At 46.3% G+C, this 18,502-nt stretch overlaps 1 protein-coding gene across 1 annotated transcript; it reads left to right on the top strand.

Moving 5' to 3' along the window:
* Window positions 1-1,931: 1,931 nt before the first annotated feature.
* Window positions 1,932-15,019, top strand: wars2 (tryptophanyl tRNA synthetase 2, mitochondrial). The gene is made up of 6 exons (XM_047047903.1): window positions 1,932-2,046; window positions 8,958-9,215; window positions 11,603-11,683; window positions 12,274-12,356; window positions 12,576-12,694; window positions 14,266-15,019. Exons 1-6 carry the CDS (start codon window positions 1,942-1,944, stop codon window positions 14,712-14,714), a joined length of 1,095 nt encoding a protein of 364 aa, XP_046903859.1. The 5' UTR covers window positions 1,932-1,941; the 3' UTR covers window positions 14,715-15,019.
* The last annotated feature ends 3,483 nt before the right edge of the window (window positions 15,020-18,502 follow it).

Genomic DNA, 18,502 nt, shown 5'->3' with positions numbered 1-18,502 from the left:
CTGGATGTGTTATCACAGGTGGGCCGTCGGTCACCGCTATCCTGCCTTGTCTCTCTCCATCTTTCCTCAGCTCAGGAGGGGCAGCCAAGAGGCCTTGCACTGCGATGTCCCTGTCCGGCTGCAGGGGACGGGGAGATCCCTGTGAACTGGTGGGGTCATTCTGGAGCTCCGGGTAGAATGTGAAAAGGCAAGGAGAGAAGAATCACTAATACACCCAGATGAAGCATTGATGAAAGCAGAGTAGTAGTAATCTAGGGAGCGTGGTGAAAGCCTAGTATTTTTCTTTTAGGGAGTGTGGCGAAAGCAGAGTATTTGTGATCTAGGAAGCATGGTCAAAGGACCAAGCTTTCAATCATATTTTCTGTTGCAATACCAGCACCCAGCCACATCTCTCTGTCACACCAGTTTACTGTGGCCTGTCCACTTTCACTGAAGAGTGTTATCGCTTTAGTCCAATTAATTTGCTTATATTAAAAGAATGCAAATACACTAATGTGAATCAATCAATTTTTCTAGTATTTTAAAGTAATTATAATAATAATTAATCAACATGTTATGGTACCAAACAACAATCCTTCAAGTGTAGCTTTTCTGAATGAAGGGTTTATGAAAAGGCTGCAAAAATAGACATAAGTAGGACCAAAATAACAGTTTGGAAAAACGGTCTGTTCTCAGGTTTAGGAAGGAGATGGAGGGAGAGGAGGGGGGGGGGCAAGGAGGAGGTGGAGGGGAGTAGATTGTGGAGGGGAGTGAGGAGGAGGAGGATGTGGAAGGGGTGATGAGGAGGTGGGTGAAGTGGGGGGAGGGGATGGGAATGAGGAAGAGGATGAGGAGGCAGAGGAAATAGGTTGGAAGAGAGAGGTGAGGAGCAATAGTCCAGGAGACTCGGCATTACGTGGGTGGCCAAGAAACAGGCCCAGAGGCATGGAGAGCAAGGCCAGGGGGACCCTCACACTGACCCAACACCGACCCAACACGTGAGGCTGCTCCGCCAGCCTCGCAGCCAGACAGAGCTGGCAGAACACCCCACAGAAGGCCCATGGCCTCTGGGAATGATAATGAACATGGAATGAAGAAATGATATTTGCACAAATACAACCAGATGCAGAGGTGGGAGAAATCAGCAGCAGATGTCGGGTGAGGAGCAGAGCAAGGGGCCTGAACCGTGCGGCCTCAAAGGACAGCCATGCCCTGCGAGCATGTGTAACCCTAGCCTGCCCGCAGATCATCATGTATCTCACCTCCACTAATGAGGGAGGCATGGAGGCTGCAGCAGCTAGCCATGCAGCTGCTGGAGATGGTTTAGGACTGTCCAGACACAACACCACCTAATTAGACATATGGTTCACACATAGAGGAAACCACATGTCTGAATCATCACTGTGCATACGGCAGGGTGTGGAGTAGCATTAAATAAAAACCTACTCAACACATAATTCTACTAGATTTTGAAACACTGTCAGATTTAGAAGTAGTTGGACCGTTCAGGTCCAGTTATCTGGAGTAGCTACTAGGGAGTCAGATGGCTAAGCGGTTAGGGAATCGGGCTACTTATCAGAAGGTTGCGAGTTCGATTCCCTGCTGTGCCAAAATTACATTGTGTCCTTGGGCAAGGCACTTCACCCTACTTGCCTTGGGAGAATGTCCCTGTACTTACAGTAAATTGCTCTGGATAAGAGCTTCTGCTAAATGACCAATGTAAATGTCATGTATATGTTGTTAGGAAACATCTATCATTTATCGTATCTAATCATACCAATGCTATGCAAACAATCTATCTCTTGTTTTTGTGTGGATTTTCTTGTAATGCGGACGCAGTCATATAGGATGAAATAGGACACAGATTTTATTATGAAAATCTGAAGGGGGCCATACGTTTACTTTTTGAAGGCACTGTTTGGCCAGTGCGAGCCACTGTAGTTACAGTCACAGAAATCCAACATGGCGCTCCCCATGAGAAATAACGTGAAATTACTTCTACGATTCATTCAAAAACATCGTTCTCAAAGTCGATTATTCAGCGCGGGAGAATCTGCAGATACAAAGGTAGTTACAAACGTAAAATGTTTGTCAAACGTATTCTTTTCCCGAACAAGTTGTGTTCTAAACACTAGTGGTCACTGGCATTTGACAGGACAGGTTTCTGCAAACCTTCCGTATGTCTGGATATGTTGGTTGTCCTTCAAACTAGTCTCATCTCATTATTACGTTAAGCATTATTGTGGCAGTACAATATATTGCATGGACGATATTGAAACATGACACGACAACGAAGTAAACGAATGTTTTTTAGTTTACTTCACAACCTATGATAGAGACCAAGCTGTAGCCTATCGCTAACGCTGCGTGCAATAATTTCTCAGCTGAGAGCTATTGGTGCATTTAAAATAGGCTATACTCCATATTATAGTCTCTATTCGTTTGCTGCTGTATGCTAATGTATAATTCCCTTCGCTTAACTAGCATTGCACTGAATCTAATTTTTATGATTAAAACATCTATCAATTAATCTATCAATTACCGATAAACTGTGATTGACAATCAGGATGAGGTCAGTAATATTTCTTTAGACATCTTGCAACTTATGTTTCTTTTGCCCTTTTTTAAATCAGTCAAGAAACGTCCATTCAATCAGTAGGATACAATTCTCAATAAGTAGGTTACATTCTATGACATTAAAGTATGTGTGTGGTGTTGAAATAAAGTGCGGCTCAACCTTATGAAACACGAACCCCGTGACGGCTGGCTGTATGGTTGAATGAAGCATTAACCCCCTGGGCTCCAACCCCAGCGCCCTGTAGAAGCCAACGGAGTGTTGAGGCAAGCAACTAGTCCCGTGACGCGAGTAAAAATGATTAGAAGCTTTCGGCACAACAGATATTCTAATTATTGAGCTATTCTCATCTAATGACGCACTTGAGCTCCAGCCATTCACCCAATGTGGCCGGATAATGTCTGCTCTCGGTGATGTACGAGCTGCGCGGTGTAATGACTGCCTCGTGGAGCACTGCTGAGGAACGGAATGCACGCTCGCCACCACGTCTGTGTTTGGTTAACAGTTGTCTCGGGAGACGCTGGAGGTGTGCGCGCGGAGGCGGGAGGAAGATGGAAGTGAGGGACTCAGGAGCATCACAGCAGTGCTTCATTACCAGCAATAACATCAGAAATGAAGTGTTGGTTTTCACTTGTTTTAATTTTCTCCAAATGTGGGCGGCTGTGCACAAACACCGGCATGCGTACAATGCCCCGAGGTGTGATGTGCGTCAAGGCCTCGTGCTTTTTTTCAGCCATGGAAAATGTGTGTTAAAAGTCACTGAAACTAGTCAAACTTACGCGAGGAACGACGCTGTTGCCTAACTTGTATGTCAGATCGTTTCTATCAGCAAATAATTAGGTCCATCCATGGTCTAAATCTGAGAGGTTTGTGAGTGAATTGTACCAGAAGCCCTATAGGAGCTGATGTGACTGCTATGCATGGCTGATCACCCTAGTGGTTGGCCATTTGGCCTGATCAGTTATCTCCCCTGGGCTGCACTTGGGTTGAAATAGTTTCTGTTCCTGTGTTCCAGTTGTCAGTTTGACTTGGTGTGTCAGAACTAGTGCTGACATCTCATGATGTTTTACCTACCCGCCTATATTCAGTTGCAATGACATCAGCTCCCCATACAGCTCCTCTCTCTGCTCCCCATACACCTCCTCTCTCTGCTCCTCTCTGTTACCCATACACCTCCTCTCTCTGCTCCTCTCTCTGTTACCCATACACCTCCTCTCTCTGCTCCTCTCTGTTACCCATACACCTCCTCTCTCTGCTCCTCTCTCTGTTACCCATACACCTCCTCTCTCTGCTCCTTTCTGTTACCCATACACCTCCTCTCTGCTCCACCCTCTGTTACCCATACACCTCCTCTCTCTGCTCCTCTCTCTGTTACCCATACACCTCCTCTCTCTGCTCCTCTCTGTTACCCATACACCTCCTCTCTCTGCTCCTCTCTGTTACCCATACACCTCCTCTCTGCTCCTCTCTCTGTTACCCATACACCTCCTCTCTCTGCTCCTCTCTGTTACCCATACACCTCCTCTCTGCTCCTCTCTCTGTTACCCATACACCTCCTCTCTCTGCTCCTCTCTGTTACCCATACACCTCCTCTCTCTGCTCCTCTCTGTTACCCATACACCTCCTCTCTCTGCTCCTTTCTGTTACCCATACACCTCCTCTCTCTGCTCCTCTCTCTGTTACCCATACACCTCCTATCTGCTCCTCTCTCTGTTATCCATTACCTCCTCTCTCTTCTCCTCTCTCTGCTCCCCATACAGCTCCTCTCTCTGCTCCACTTTCAGCTTCAGCTCCCTGTGGTCCAAATGGTTGATATCAGTCATCTCAGCCCCAGGCTGCAGGAAACAGGAAGTGACTTCTAATTGGCCTCTCTATTCTGTTTAGCTCCAAGGTCACTCACTCTGGTGTCAGTTAAAACCATTAGAGCTACTCCCACAACTCCAGGGAGCGTGGAGAGAGAGGAAACATAGACTCCATCTTGAGTAAATTCATTAATTGCCCTATTTATTTTCAACTGTCCAAAAAGCCCTGTAATTCTCTCTAGTCTCTTCTATGTGCTCATGTCCGTTTCAGGCTGTGAGGCTCCTGAATGCTTTGTGCATTAGTTTGAACCTCTAGTCCAACCCATTTATCCAAACAACCCTGAATGTCAGCGGTTTTCTTTTTTATACTTAGCTAAGTCATATTACATAATACACCTCTGTAATGCGACCAGGTTGATACCCTGGGAGCTTAGTCCATGTAGGTCCAGGTTTGGACAGAAGGTTTGACGTTTTTAATTAAAAAGTACCAAGTATCTGGTAACACGCTTTTGGGCCATGTTCAAGTCAACAGACGTGGCTGTGCAGGAGGAAATGTCTGGCCCGTTTAGAGAGGTAGCCTGGCGCTGGCTCGGAGTGTTACCATAATTACAGATTGATAAATTTATGAAGTGTGTGCTGGTTATTTTTTGCTGTGTTGTGACTTATGTGTTTTTTGTATTATTAGTTCCCCCTCTGACCAATTTTCCTGTCGGTGGACTAAAATTAAACATTTCTATCCATTTCTTGTCAAGCGAGGACGTGTTTTAACGGAGCAGTTTCAAAACCATTCATTTAAAAGACCTATTGCGAATGCTGTTGGCAGAAATATGCTGGGTCTAATAGCCCTTGGATGCAGATTAGAGTAGCCTAGTCAATATTATATTTATTATTTAAAATACTGTCAATGATCCATTGTACTTTATCATGTGATCTGGAGCTGCTTTTACCCCAACTGTCAGGACAGAGCTGCCAGCTGGTGGAGGCTTCCCAGAGCTGTGGATGGTTGTTGTCCGTCAATGTGTGTTGTTTTTCATCCTGCTGGTGCTGATGTGTGAGTGGGCGCTGGTTTTGGTTCTGAGCGCAGCAGCAGTGGGCCCAGACGGGGAAGCCTGCCGAGCCAGGCTGGTTATTTTTGGAGCGCTGTCGGGCAGTGTCTGCGGGGAGCGCTGTTTTTGAAGGGCCTCCAGTCCCATTAATCAGCGCGGGACCCCACGGTGAGAGCGGGCCCCAGCCCTGGACGCCACACTGCCGTTCTGTTCCCCCCCTCCCCCCCCTGCCATTCCCCGCTCTTCGCACAGTGTGAAGCGCAGAGGAACCTCATCAATCTCACCTGTCCCACACGTCAACCGCAGATTTAATCAAATGCTCCGTTTGGCCCTCCCCCTCCTCCCCCCCCCCCCACCCCCCATCCAGACCGATACTTGCTTACAGACTTTCAGTCGCTCCCGTTCTCTCTCCCTCGCTCTCTCTCTTTCTACCCATGTGGGGTTTTTCCTGCGGCTCTTCACACTTGGTTTCCAGCTGGGTGGTGTTCTGCTATTGGCGGAGCCCTGTCACACCGCTGTGCCGTGTGAAAGAGAGAGCCTGTACAGTAAAGCCTATTTCCTGCTCAATACTTCACAGAAGCGGAGCTCAGCCGGTCCCCTGCCCTAACAGGTCCCCGTGCGAGAGAGCGCAATAGAGGGATGAAGGGATGGAGGACGACGGTGGGGGTGTTAGAGGGGGAGGCAGGGGGGTGAGCGAGGCCTGTTTCCAGCCCCGTTCGGCATGGTGTCGTGTTAATGGGCTGCCGTTGAGGTTGGGGGGGTAGGAAGGACGCTGTGGGAACACTGGGCCCTGTGTACCCCAAGACTCAGCAGGAAGGAGACCATGAGGACCCCAAACACACCAACCAGCGAGAGGGGGTGACCACTACCCCTAATTATGCTTCACCTGGAGAGCTTCCTACCCTGGGCTCCATCTGGAGAGCTCCCTACCCTGGGCTCCATCTGGAGAGCTCCCTACCCTGGGCCCCACCTGGAGAGCTCCCTACCCTGGGCTCCACCTGGAGAGCTCCCTATCCTGGGCTTCACCTGGAGAGCTCCCTACCCTGGGCTCCACCTGGAGAGCTCCCTACCCTGGGCCCCATCTGGAGAGCTCCCTATCCTGGGCTCCTCCTGGAGAGTTCCCTACCCCGGGCTCCTGCTGGAGATCTCCCTATCCTGGGCTTCACCTGGAGAGCTCCCTATCCTGGGCTCCATCTGGAGAGCTCCCTACCCTGGGCCCCACCTGGAGAGCTCCCTACCCTGGGCTCCACCTGGAGAGCTCCCTACCCTGGGCTCCTCGTGGAGCGCTCCCTACCCTGGGCTCCAGCTGAAGAGCTCCCTACCCTGGGCTCCAGCTGAAGAGCTCCCTACCCTGGGCCCCATCTGGAGAGCTCCCTACCCTGGGCCCCACCTGGAGAGCTCCCTACCCTGGGCTCCTCCTGGAGAGCTCCCTATCCTGGGCTTCACCTGGAGAGCTCCCTATCCTGGGCTCCTCCTGGAGAGCTCCCTACCACTTCCAGGCCCACGGAGGAGCTGACGGCAGTGCATGGGGGTTGGCGCCGCCCCCAGAGGTGGCTTGGAAGAAGTGTTGAAAGTGGCGTGCTGGATGGGCTGCTCGAGGCTTCATGGGCCCAGTGAGGGGGATGTCAGTGAGCCTCTCCACCACTCGGCTGGGATGGACAAGGCTCAGAGGCCCTGAGAACGCCCTGCCTACCTGCGTCTGCTCACTCCGAGGGCTCCAGTGATGGATTGCGTTGGCTGTGAACCTGGGTTTACAGCAAGCTGAGTTTGGCAGTCAGTCTCCTGATCCATACCACTGCTCTCCACCCTGCATGCTGGGCTCTGGGAGCGTTTAAACGACTCTGAGAGTAGGGTTAAGTGGCAGGTTCTCAGTCCATGTCATTGATTTTCTGGACAGGTAGCACATTGTTGTATTTAGCACAATACGTTGTATCCAGCCTCAATGTCGGGCCTTTCGGAGGCCATTAACGTATTCTAAGTCTGAGTTGTAGGAGAGAAAGAAAGCAGGAAAACTTGACGTGACCTTTAGAAATAAGAAAACGCTGTCCCTAACTGAACTGAATGTGTTCTGCTAAGCAGGGTACTTGGTGCTGCTGTGGTGCCCATCCTTGTTGTGAGGGAATCGGGTTTCTTTTTCAGAACGATGAGTCTTGAAGCTGTGAGACACAACTACATACACGTTACCACACACATTCAATCCCATTCACACAACCCCACACACTTCCCAATGTACGTGTATTGTCTCAACACACACACACACACATTCTGATAAATGAACACGTAGGCTATTCCCGGAAAGCGTCCCCCGAGTGTGAAAACATGGCCTTAAAGTGTACCTAACCCTACTAGCTGTTGGCATTAATGTCACACTCGCAGTGTGTAATGTATTCACCATATGCTAGATGGTGGATGAAGACAGCTTTCGCCACCTTCGCTCTTCTGTGGTGGAACGTCATGCCTGTCAGGAGAACAAATGAGGAGAACACCCAGGGCTACCGCTCGGCTACGTGTCATCAGCATGCGCCGAGACGGGTGCAGGAGACAGAGACGGGGAGACACAAACGCAGAGAGCAAGAGAGACCTACAGAGTAGGAGAGAGAGAGGGACAGACACAGAGAGGTGTTGGTGGTGACGGGAGGGAGGCTGAAGATAGCAGGTTGAGGGTTTGGCGAAGGGCGACAAAAGGTTCTGCTTTGAAAAAGCGATATTGTGTTGATGCCTCTTTGTGCTCAGACCTTGGGGTGTAAGGGATGCGGGAGACAGATGTATAGAACACTATTTGCAGATTAGCCAATTAAAATGTTTCCATATCCAAACTTTCCTCTGACCAGTAGTAAGGCTCAGCCTTCAGGCCAGCAGCCTGATTGGCCTGTGACTAGCGGGCGTTGGCGTTGATGCCGTTAGCGGTGCCGTGTCAGGTGACACTATTAGCATGTCTGCATGGCTAATGGCCTCCCCAAGGACAGAGGAAAACATGGGTTTGGCGTGTCAACATGAGGTGAGAACACACATGATTCAGACTCGGCCATCTGCACCCAAATCACTCCTGACACCAACACTGGGGCCATCAACATCAACTACACGCCACAGTAATCACCCCCCTGCTAATGACATAAGCACCCACTTCCTTCCTGCTCTGCAGCGCCTGCATAGTAACAAACTGGGATCTGATCCCCAGGCTGGCTGGGGGATAGGGAGCGGGACCAGACTGGTCTAGGAACAGCTGTTATCTGCTCCCCAGACTGGCTGGGAGACAGAGGGGGCAGGACTAGACTGGTCTAGGAACAGCCATTCTCCGCTCCATAATGCACCCAATGCATCTCTGTCTACAAAGCCCAGATATGTGTCTTCTCTTTCACCTTCTTTCACACTTTCAATTCTCCTAGTACTTCTCTGTTTCTTTTCTTACCTTTTCTTTTCTCATAGTCGGGTATCTAAATTCCCTCATTATCAATCCCTCACATCCCGCTACTTAAACACATTCTCTACCGTCTCTCCTTCCTCCTCCTCTCCTTCCTCACTCATCACCTTCTTTCTCCCCTCTCTCGCCTCCAGCCGTGTCCAGAGGCCAGAGTGTTCTCGGGGATCCAGCCCACTGGGGTGCCCCACCTGGGGAACTTCCTGGGGGCCCTGCAGAGCTGGGTGTCCCTGCAGAGCCAGTACCCGTCCGTGCTGTACAGCATCGTGGACCTGCACTCCATCACCCAGCCCCAGGACCCCGCGCTGCTTCGGCTTCACATCCTGGACATGGCCGCCAGCCTGCTGGCCTGTGGCATCAACCCAGACACCTCTATCCTCTTCCAACAGTCCCAGGTCAGAGATCAACTGACACACACACACACACACACATACACACAATGTTACATTTACATTACATTTACATTACATTTACATTTATTCATTTAGCAGACGCTTTTATCCAAAGTGACTTCCAAGAGAGAGCTTTACGAAGTGCATAAGTCACTGATAATAACAACAAGATAGCCCCAAAACATTGCGAGTAGCCAAAACATGAAGTACATCTTGTGAACAACCAAAATAAGTGCCAAAGGGAAGAACCATAAGAGCATGTAGTTAAACAAGTTACAATTAAACAACATGAACCGCTATAAGTGCAAGTGTACCTGTAGGAAAAACAAGCCACAATATAACCAATATATCACAGCGAGTACAAAAATTGGAATCAGTTACCACTAACCACAAGAGCAACAAGTCTCCAAGCAAGAGTCATCATGATCCTTGAGGAAACTAACATCGGGTCAAGCAAACCATTCCTAAGTGCCATTGTACACCCGTGTGTTGTCAGTCATTTTTCGATATGCAGTTGGCCTAATGGTTGACCTTTTAAAATAGTTTAAATGCTTAATTTTTTCTTTGTGGTTGCAAACAAGTGGATAAGTGTATGTTTGTGACTGCGGTAATGTGTGTGTGAGACTGGTTATGTGTGTGTGTGTCTGTAACTGGTGGTATGTAAATGCCTGCCTCTGGTCTCTCTCTCAGCATGTCATCAAGAGTCAACTGGAGAGGCAGCCATCTTTGAATGTTTATTTGATCTCCGCAGGCTCTGAATGTTTACCTTATGCAGGCTGCTCTGAAACGCTTATTTTATTACTGCGATTCTTATCTCCTGTGTGTGCTCTGCAAATTCACAGGGATTATGAAAACACACACCAGCATAAACCACCATTTACTTCAGAGTAGCCCACATGAAGGAACTTTAGGGAATAATGATAGATTTACCGTATGCAGCACTTCAACAGATCACAGTTTCAGGGGAAAATCTCCTTTTGGGAGGGGAGGCGGGGGAAAGAAAGTGTAATCAGAACGGACATTTGGTTTCCCTGGATACGATACCTAAAGTGTGTTTTGACTGGTCTCAGACCATCTGACAGGGAGAGAGAGTGTGTATGAAGGGAGGTGGCCATGTGTGTTTGGATTGTCCGGTTCTGCTGTGTTTCCCTCCCTTACATGTGCGCACACACACTTTCTCTCTCTCTCTTCTTTTAGTCTTTCACTCTCTCTTTCTGTATCTCTTGCTCATTTTCAAACACAGCCCTATTTTTATTCCTGTTTAGCTTCATGCCACATATCTTTACATTTAGTCATTTAGTCATCTCCATCTTGGCAGAGATGGAGACCTCCCATTCACTACCCCAGCCCCAGTCTGTTCCACATGTACAAATATGACTACTGCCCAAAACAAACACTTGACTTCATTGAAAAAATGGTGACAAGCTCAAATCAATGGTGTCTAAAGTAAGGTGCATATGTGTGTGTGTGTGTGTCGTAAAGTTACACCCTCTCACTGGAATAACACCCAGAATCCACACGGCTGTGAAGGTTGCAGTCTTCTGGTTTTCCCTCCCTCAGAAAAGAAGGGAGATGTTTATCTACCGTGTAGCATCAACTGTCATGGCCGTCTGTCAGTCCTGTATTCACATTTCCAAACTGCTAGTGTCTCTTTTACAGGGAATATGGAATTCTTGTTCTTTATTAACCATCACTGGTTATCTACCACAAGCCCTGGAACTGTCCTGGGTCACTATGCTGTCACTAACATCTGTCCCATCTCTCATCTAGCTGTTCTCAGTCACATATCCCGTGTTAAGACCCCCTCCATGCCAGTGTAAAATCCCATTTTATGTCTGTAGAGTCTTGAGTTTACGTCAGGCTCTTCAGAATTGTATTTAAACAGCAAGAGATGGTGGTCCGATTGCCAGGAGATATAAACTTTAATTCCCTGAAGCTGAAGGATCTTGCGCCTTTTTTTCTGTCCCAGCAGATATTTGTTGGCGTGTTGAGGAGCAGGCGGTGTTGGACAGCCGTGGAGATGGTTTGAGCGTGATGCAAACTGGGCTGTAAAACTGAGCAGTTATTTAATGGATCTAAAGCTTCATACTGGTGGACCAGGCCCCTTAGTCCATGCACTGGTACCTGTTAGCCAGAACTGACTCTGAGGGGGCTTGCTGCAGTACCCTTTTCTGCCACATAGAGGGGCTGGGGAGACACCCTTCACTCCATGGAGGATTGAAAAGATTCTTCCTGTTTTCAAAGGGAAGAGAATAGAGACCAAAGCCCATTAAATCGACCATGTTTCCTCTGTGCCACAATCTGTCTGTTATACGCATGCACACACACTCGCACCATCTACGCAAACGTCCAGTTGAGGTGACCAGGTGTGTTTTTTTTCTCCTGTGCAGGTGTCTGAACATGCCGAGCTCTCATGGATCCTTGGCTGCCTCACCAGTATGCCTCGTCTGCGCCACCTGCCACAGTGGAAGGTAGGAACATCCAAACAACATCCTGAGCTCACCAAGAAGGAATATCACTGTAACATCTTACCTCTTACACCATCTTACATCTAACACAGTGGACAGAACATCAAGTTAACAAACAAATCAAGAAAAATTATTTCAACATTTTGGGCCATTGTCACTGTAGAATGTTCATGATGTATGATATATCCATGTAATGGAGTCATCCCTCTGTCCTGGTGATTGGTGTTCTGGTGTCTGGTGACGTCCTGGTGTGTGTCTCTCTATCTGAGGTGACGGGGGCTGGTTCTGGCGTCTAGATCAAAGTAGCCTGCCCACCTGGCTATTTCTAATGTCTCATAAAGTGTGGTTTGAGCCCCTGTAGTGTTAATATGCTGGAGAGACTGCAGACCAAACTCCTTCCATTTATACAACAGATGAGTTCACCTCAAACATCCCGCAAAATGCCCAGTGTGTTCAGCCATGCTGGGTTTGTCCGAGATTTTCCCAATTGGTAAAACTGAAAATGACTTCTTGTATTGACTCACCTAGCCTTAAACATGTATTTGACCATCCTTTCACATACAAGCGGTCTTCCTCTCTTCCCTCTCCCCCAGATGAAGAGCAAACAGAAGAACGAGGGCAGTGTGGGTCTGTACACCTACCCTGTGCTGCAGGCTGCAGACATCCTCCTATACAAGTAAGACAAGCACAATGTCAGAGCTGGAGGATCATGGCGGAGGCGCCACTGCTGTAATAAACTGACAGTACTATCTTGCAGGGTCAGAACTATATTGCTGGTTCAGCACTCTATTGCTGTGTAAATACTGTATTACTGGTTCAGTAGTATGTTGCTGTGTGAGTACTGTCCTGTTGTAGTACTGTACAGTGTTGTTAGTGCTGCAGTGTTGTGTTGCAGGTCCACTCTGGTGCCGGTGGGGGAGGACCAGGTGCAGCACCTGGAGCTGGCCCAGGACCTGGCACGCGTCTTTAACTACCAGTATGGAGAACTGTTCCCTGAGCCTCGCGCTCTGCTCAGTATGTACACACACACACAAGCACACACACACACACAAGCACACACACTCACTCTCACATACACACAAGTAGGGCTGGGTAACTATAACCGGTTCCAAAGTTCGCAAATTCTGGTTCCTAACTTGAAAGGGAATTGCGACCCCTGGGTGGTATTTTTCCAAAGATAAAATTGCTAATTTGCTAAAGATTTCCTTTGCACTGTCGCTTGTACTCCCCCGGTCGAGCCTTTCACATGGCTACAGGCTGATTGGTTGACTTTAAACCTGAAATGTGAACCTAGGATACTGCCCGCTTCATTAAATGATCGCCTGACAAATTGAAACGAAAATGGCAGAGTGGCGCACAAAAAAGGCAGAATTGCTCAAACTAATTTGTTGGAGATCTCCAAGCTAATTTGTGGCGAAATTAAGCTAATACAAATGAATGAATGGACTGATGTTGAGGACAAGAGCGTAGCTGTCGCCAGAGACGATCTTCTGGCGACCAGCTTTGACGTTTTTAGATGTCAGAAAATAATTGAGTCTTGATGAATGTAGGTGTTAGCTAGCTGTGTGTGTTCCGATGGTAGGTTATCTAGTTGCAGAGCTGTATCAGCAGTGTTCACGTCAATTTGTTAGTTGATAGCAGCATAGTCGGACACTACGCACCATGGGGCGGCTCGCAAGTAAACGTAACAATTTTCCCAGAAATAGAAATTGTAAGTTAGGTTACCCCTCCCTCCTATTTATTTTCATCTCACAAGTTGACATCAACATTGGATGCTTTTTGTAGTGATATTGAAGGCTATAGGCATAGTACAGGATTGGACAATAGGCCTACACATGTTGAATAAATACAGAAAGATATCAATGGATATCTTCTGTGTATATTTGCACATCAGAATCAGAGATAGCTAACAGAACACTATATTCTTATATTTGTTCTCTCCCCAAAAAATTGGGATTCAGAACCAAGATTTGATTTGAAAACCGGAATCTGAATGATAAAATGTAAACGATACCCAACCCTACAAACAAGCACTCGCACACTCTCACAAACCTCCACGCACACACACACACAAACAAACCTACGTTTATTTAGTTGCTCCCCCATCTGTAGAGTAACACACATGGCTCGCATGTTTCACAGAAATCCTCTGTCTCACATGCCCCTTTTATTCTCCTTAATTATCACCATCATAAAAGCACAAGATGTAACCGGTCATGCATGCGATGGAGCTTTGATTAAAGGACTGTTCTCTCCCTCATATATCTGAAACAAAAAGTCATAATGGATTTGGGAGGATGTCCTCTAGAGGACTTGCGTGTGTGTTAAAAACGTGTGTGTGTGTGTGAGAGCATGTGTGTGTGTGAGAGCATGTGTGTGTGTGTGAGAGCGTGTGTGTCAGAGTGTTATGAAGGATGAGGTAGCGGGGTTGTCTCATCCTGTTTTTCTGGTCCTCATATGCTGTACTTGGCTGCTTTCTACTGTACCGCTGAGAACTGCCAGTCATGGCTAACGTCAGGGAAACCCAATCAAAGATGTCCTCCAGTCACCCAGAACCACAGTGCTCATCGGGTCTGTCTCCACAGGCTCCACACGGAAGGTCAAATCCCTCCGTGACCCCTCTTCCAAGATGTCAAAGTCGGACCCCCAGAAAATGGCAACGGTCAGCCTCACCGACTCGCCAGATGACATTGCTATGAAGATCCGGCGCGCCGTCACAGACTTCACTTCCGAGGTGACCTTCGACCCTGAGCACCGTCCGGGCGTGTCAAACCTGGTGTTGTTGCATGCAGGCGTAGCGGGGTTGAGCGTGGAGGAGGTGGTGCTGCAGGCGCAGGGCATGGACACGGCCGGGTACAAGCAGCTGGTGGCCGAGGCTGTGATCCAGAAGCTGGGGCCCATCAGGGAAGAGATCCTCAGGCTGAGGGCCGAGCGGGGCCACCTGGAGCTCCTGTTGAGGCAGGGGGCACGAAGGGCCCGTGAGCTGGCGGCCCCCACCCTCCAGGAGGTGCGGCAGCGCGTCGGCTTCTGCTGATGAGGGAACTTGGGGGAGGGTGGAACTGACTGAGGCAGGCTGAACGAGCTGTCTTTAAACAGGACAAGGGGCTGGAAAATTCTACTGGAACTTTATAATGTGTGCTATTATTGTCGTCTCTACTTTTATATTGCTGGCAATTTTTTTAATTTAAAGAGTAAATAAATGTATTATTTATGACCTTTTCTGATTGACTTTATTTGTGAAGTCCTTGCGGTGCCAGAGGAACACACACAGGTTCTGGTCTACAGAGAGAGAAGAACATGCGTAAATTTGTTTGTGTTGCTTGGATCAGTGTCCTGAGGCCCCAGACCAGGTTCCTCTCGTCCGCCCCCTGTCCCTGAGGAGCAGCAGCTTGACACACTCACACTTTCAAAACCCACGCTGACCAGGGGGCGGATTTTCTGATCACTTCCAAGGATAGTTTGTTTACGTTTTGATACTTGGTAGCATGGGCAGTTGGCAGAAAGAAAAAAACAAAACATATTTGCCAAATAATTTACTATTATAACATTGACAATAAAGACCTACGGTTTTAAGTCACATATATTCAACTTTAGGCTGTTAACTTGGTGTTATCTCTGTTGCTGCTCTTGTCAAGTAAAACAATGTGAAGTAATAACAACAAATCTATTTTCCGTTTTTAATGAATTTGAACTTTTACTAAAAGAATGTGACTTTGGAATACATTTAGCTGCATCTTACATTTGGAAAGGTATCCAATACTAAAAACGGTTTATTAAAACAAGCAAGTTGACTGCTGTGATATTACTGTAATATTTTATGGGATGTCTAAACCTTAACACTAAAAAACGCCAACTTCAACACTCTTTTAGTGGTGTTGCCTCAGGTCTTTTGAATCTTCTTTTCTCAGAACCACCCGACACAGTGAGATACTGCGGGCCAAGCCTTCGACTGAGCTGTTGGTCGGAGGAGGCGAGTCTCTCAAGAGCTTTCTCTTAGTAGTCTTCCTCCATTTCTGCGATTCTGTCAATCCACCCGACTAAACTAGCCTCTTATTCACACCACATGTGGCCAGACTTGTTTTGTGTGCTGCACATTTTAATTTAATATAAATTATATATTATTTACTATAATAACATAACAACATAGTATATAATAACATAGTTCATGGACAGGACGTAATAAACAATAGTTCATATACTACGACATCATTAACTGTAGCCTAGTTCATCAACGACGACTCACAAAATGTCATGCATGCGCTTCGATTAATTTATACACTTTAAACGTCGATAAAATGACAGATTAGTCTCTGAAACCGTTTTTGGTTATTGTAGACAATATATTTCAGTGTCATTATTTTGCACTTCGCATACGGCCTACATGTTTCTGAACTGTGAGCAACAGAAAAGTGCCGTCTCCAATGTCTAGTCGATTGCAGATTCAGTTCACATTCAGGCCCGTGGGTTTAGCTCTGTATTGCGCGTCAGTAAGAAATGTCATTACAAACGTGCAGGACAATGCTCGTAAATAATATTTGGCAGCGGTGGGCGCATTGCATAATCTAATTGAATGTCTTCCTTTTTGTTAGGCTATAGCCTACTCTTCCCAGCATCTGCGGTCCTGGGAAATTACCTGTTTTTGTCAGAATACGGATATCTGTAACGTTTAATTTGACTCAATATGTGACCTAAATGAAATAATTCAGATGAGCCTGCGTGTCCCATATTAATTCTGACAGTTAATCCAAAAATCTTAAAACAACTAGGCCTAACTAATGCGGCGTCGTTTTGGATGGTTTACTGCATGTCGTGCTGTTACCTCTGCTACGTGGTTTATGTTGCGTGTGTCAGGGGTCAAACCACTTTTCTTGCAAACGGAATTATAACTGTGCGAATTGAAGTTGTATTCCCTCACTTCCACAATTCACAATTGTACTCAAAATTAACCTGTTGAAAGCTTTGACTGTCTCCGTTTTGCAAAGCCTCATAGCTCGACTTCTTGTAAGATGTTTACATAGGCTACAGCTAAAATTAGGACCGAATGGTCAGCAGCATTCGATAATAAACAACTGTCCTGGTTCTAAGGATTTGGAAACACTTTTTGCCCCTAATATAACAAATGGAAATTGTTGGTGTGCGGACTAATTTAGTATGGTTCTACTTATAACCTAGATTATGCTGTAAACATCCCCAATGTCAGGCCCAACAAAGGGTTATTTATAAACATATTACCATATTGCCGTGAAATTAGGCTATTTAGTTAAAAATGACAATACAATTCTTCAAAACTCTAAAGTGTTATGATTTTTTATGTAGGCGTAATTGTTTAATCATTAATGTTTTTTTTTGCTTGAGATTTACGTACATGTAGCCTACCCTACGTTTCTACTACAGAATATAGGCTACATTCGTAAATAACCTAGGATTTTCGTTTATTTAAAACATGTCTTTAAATCTTGATAATGAATATTTTACCTGAGTAAAAATGTAGGGTTACTCCTACGTCTATAATAAAAAGATGGTGTATGTTTTTTCTTTTTTTTCTTTCTTTTTTAACAAAACGAATATGGTCATCCAAGTAGTTTGCTCTATTTGCTGTTCTGCTTTTATATTTTCTGGGAGCTTATTGATAGGCTATTATATCGCTTGACAAATTTTTTTTGAAAATGCGCAAGCTATTTTATAGGCTATGACCGTCTGTGTTACGGAAACATGCCATTCAAAAGTCATAATTTACATTCATACGTTTGAGTAGGTCTCCCATTCGTTAATAAATGACTGTCTATTCAGGCCACGTGTAAAATGTATTTAGACATCACCACCACCTTAAATTAGGTATAGCCTAACGCAAGATTAAATTAAAGTTTTGCAACACAAGCAGAAAGTGGGTAGGCTACAACATTTAAATCGATCCTCCAATCTGCGCCAATGTTAAAAGCATAAATAACCTAATTATATTAATGATAGGCTATAAGACACCCCTTAATTCTCAAGTATGCTAAATTCAATCTGTATTTATCCTTAGTTGTATTATGTATAGGCTACAGGCCTGCTGTTTACATGGTGGCTACAGCCTACTCAACACTGTTGACAATGATGACTTGTGTCTATCAAAATTTGCTCTATAAAAGTTGATATTCTTTTAAACCTCAAAACATTGTTTGTTTCTGTTTGTAGTGAGGCCTCTCGCTCAACAAGTGGTTTTACTTCGGTCTTTAGGCCGCACTTGTGTATGAGCTGTTTCGGATTCTCAGGTGTTGTCGGCGACGGCATAAAGCCATAATGACATGTTAAAGCTAACATTCATAGAATTTGAAATCTTGAAATTGAGCTGAAACTGTGTGATAACCTTGCATAAACGTGGAAACCATTGGAAAAAAAAACTAACGCTTTGATTATTTTATTTGGAGCGCGGTGCTTTGAAAGCACGCTGTTCAACTCGTCAGTCTCGTTGTATGGTGTGGGCAAAAGCATGAATAGGGCCCAGGTAGGTTATCAGTCTAATGTGGTGTGATTAGCCTACTAAACTTTGTTAAAGAGCATGAGAAGTGTAGGCCTACTTTTTATCGGGTTGGTACTGTGCCTAGTTATTAATTTTTGATTATGTCTCCTAAATGTTCCATAAAGCCCTGTCTAGTTTAATGTTGTGCTGGACGACCAGTTACGAGCTACATGGAAGGTCCCTCAGTTGTTTCTCTCATCTGCCATTGGATGACAAATTTTGGCTCGCTCTCTTTTCAGGCTTCTCATTGGATACGTAGGATTTGACAGTGAGCAAGAGGGTTGCCCTTAGCGCTTCGAAAAACCGTTCTCCAGAAGTGA

The sequence above is a fragment of the Hypomesus transpacificus genome, chromosome 23 (assembly GCF_021917145.1).
Source record: "Hypomesus transpacificus isolate Combined female chromosome 23, fHypTra1, whole genome shotgun sequence".
Taxonomy (NCBI): domain Eukaryota; kingdom Metazoa; phylum Chordata; class Actinopteri; order Osmeriformes; family Osmeridae; genus Hypomesus; species Hypomesus transpacificus.
Note: the sequence above shows the minus strand (reverse complement) of the source record. Positions and strands in the feature narration are given on the sequence as shown.

What these genes read in the sequence shown, in the direction of transcription:
- wars2 (XM_047047903.1), top strand. Translation starts at nt 1,942, where the DNA reads ATGGCGCTCCCCATGAGAAATAACGTGAAATTACTTCTACGATTCATT. An exon ending in GAGAATCTGCAGATACAAAG is followed by an intron (nt 2,047 to 8,957) that starts GTAGTTACAAAC and finishes TCTCGCCTCCAG; the next exon opens with CCGTGTCCAGAGGCCAGAGT. An exon ending in GCCACCTGCCACAGTGGAAG is followed by an intron (nt 11,684 to 12,273) that starts GTAGGAACATCC and finishes CCTCTCCCCCAG; the next exon opens with ATGAAGAGCAAACAGAAGAA.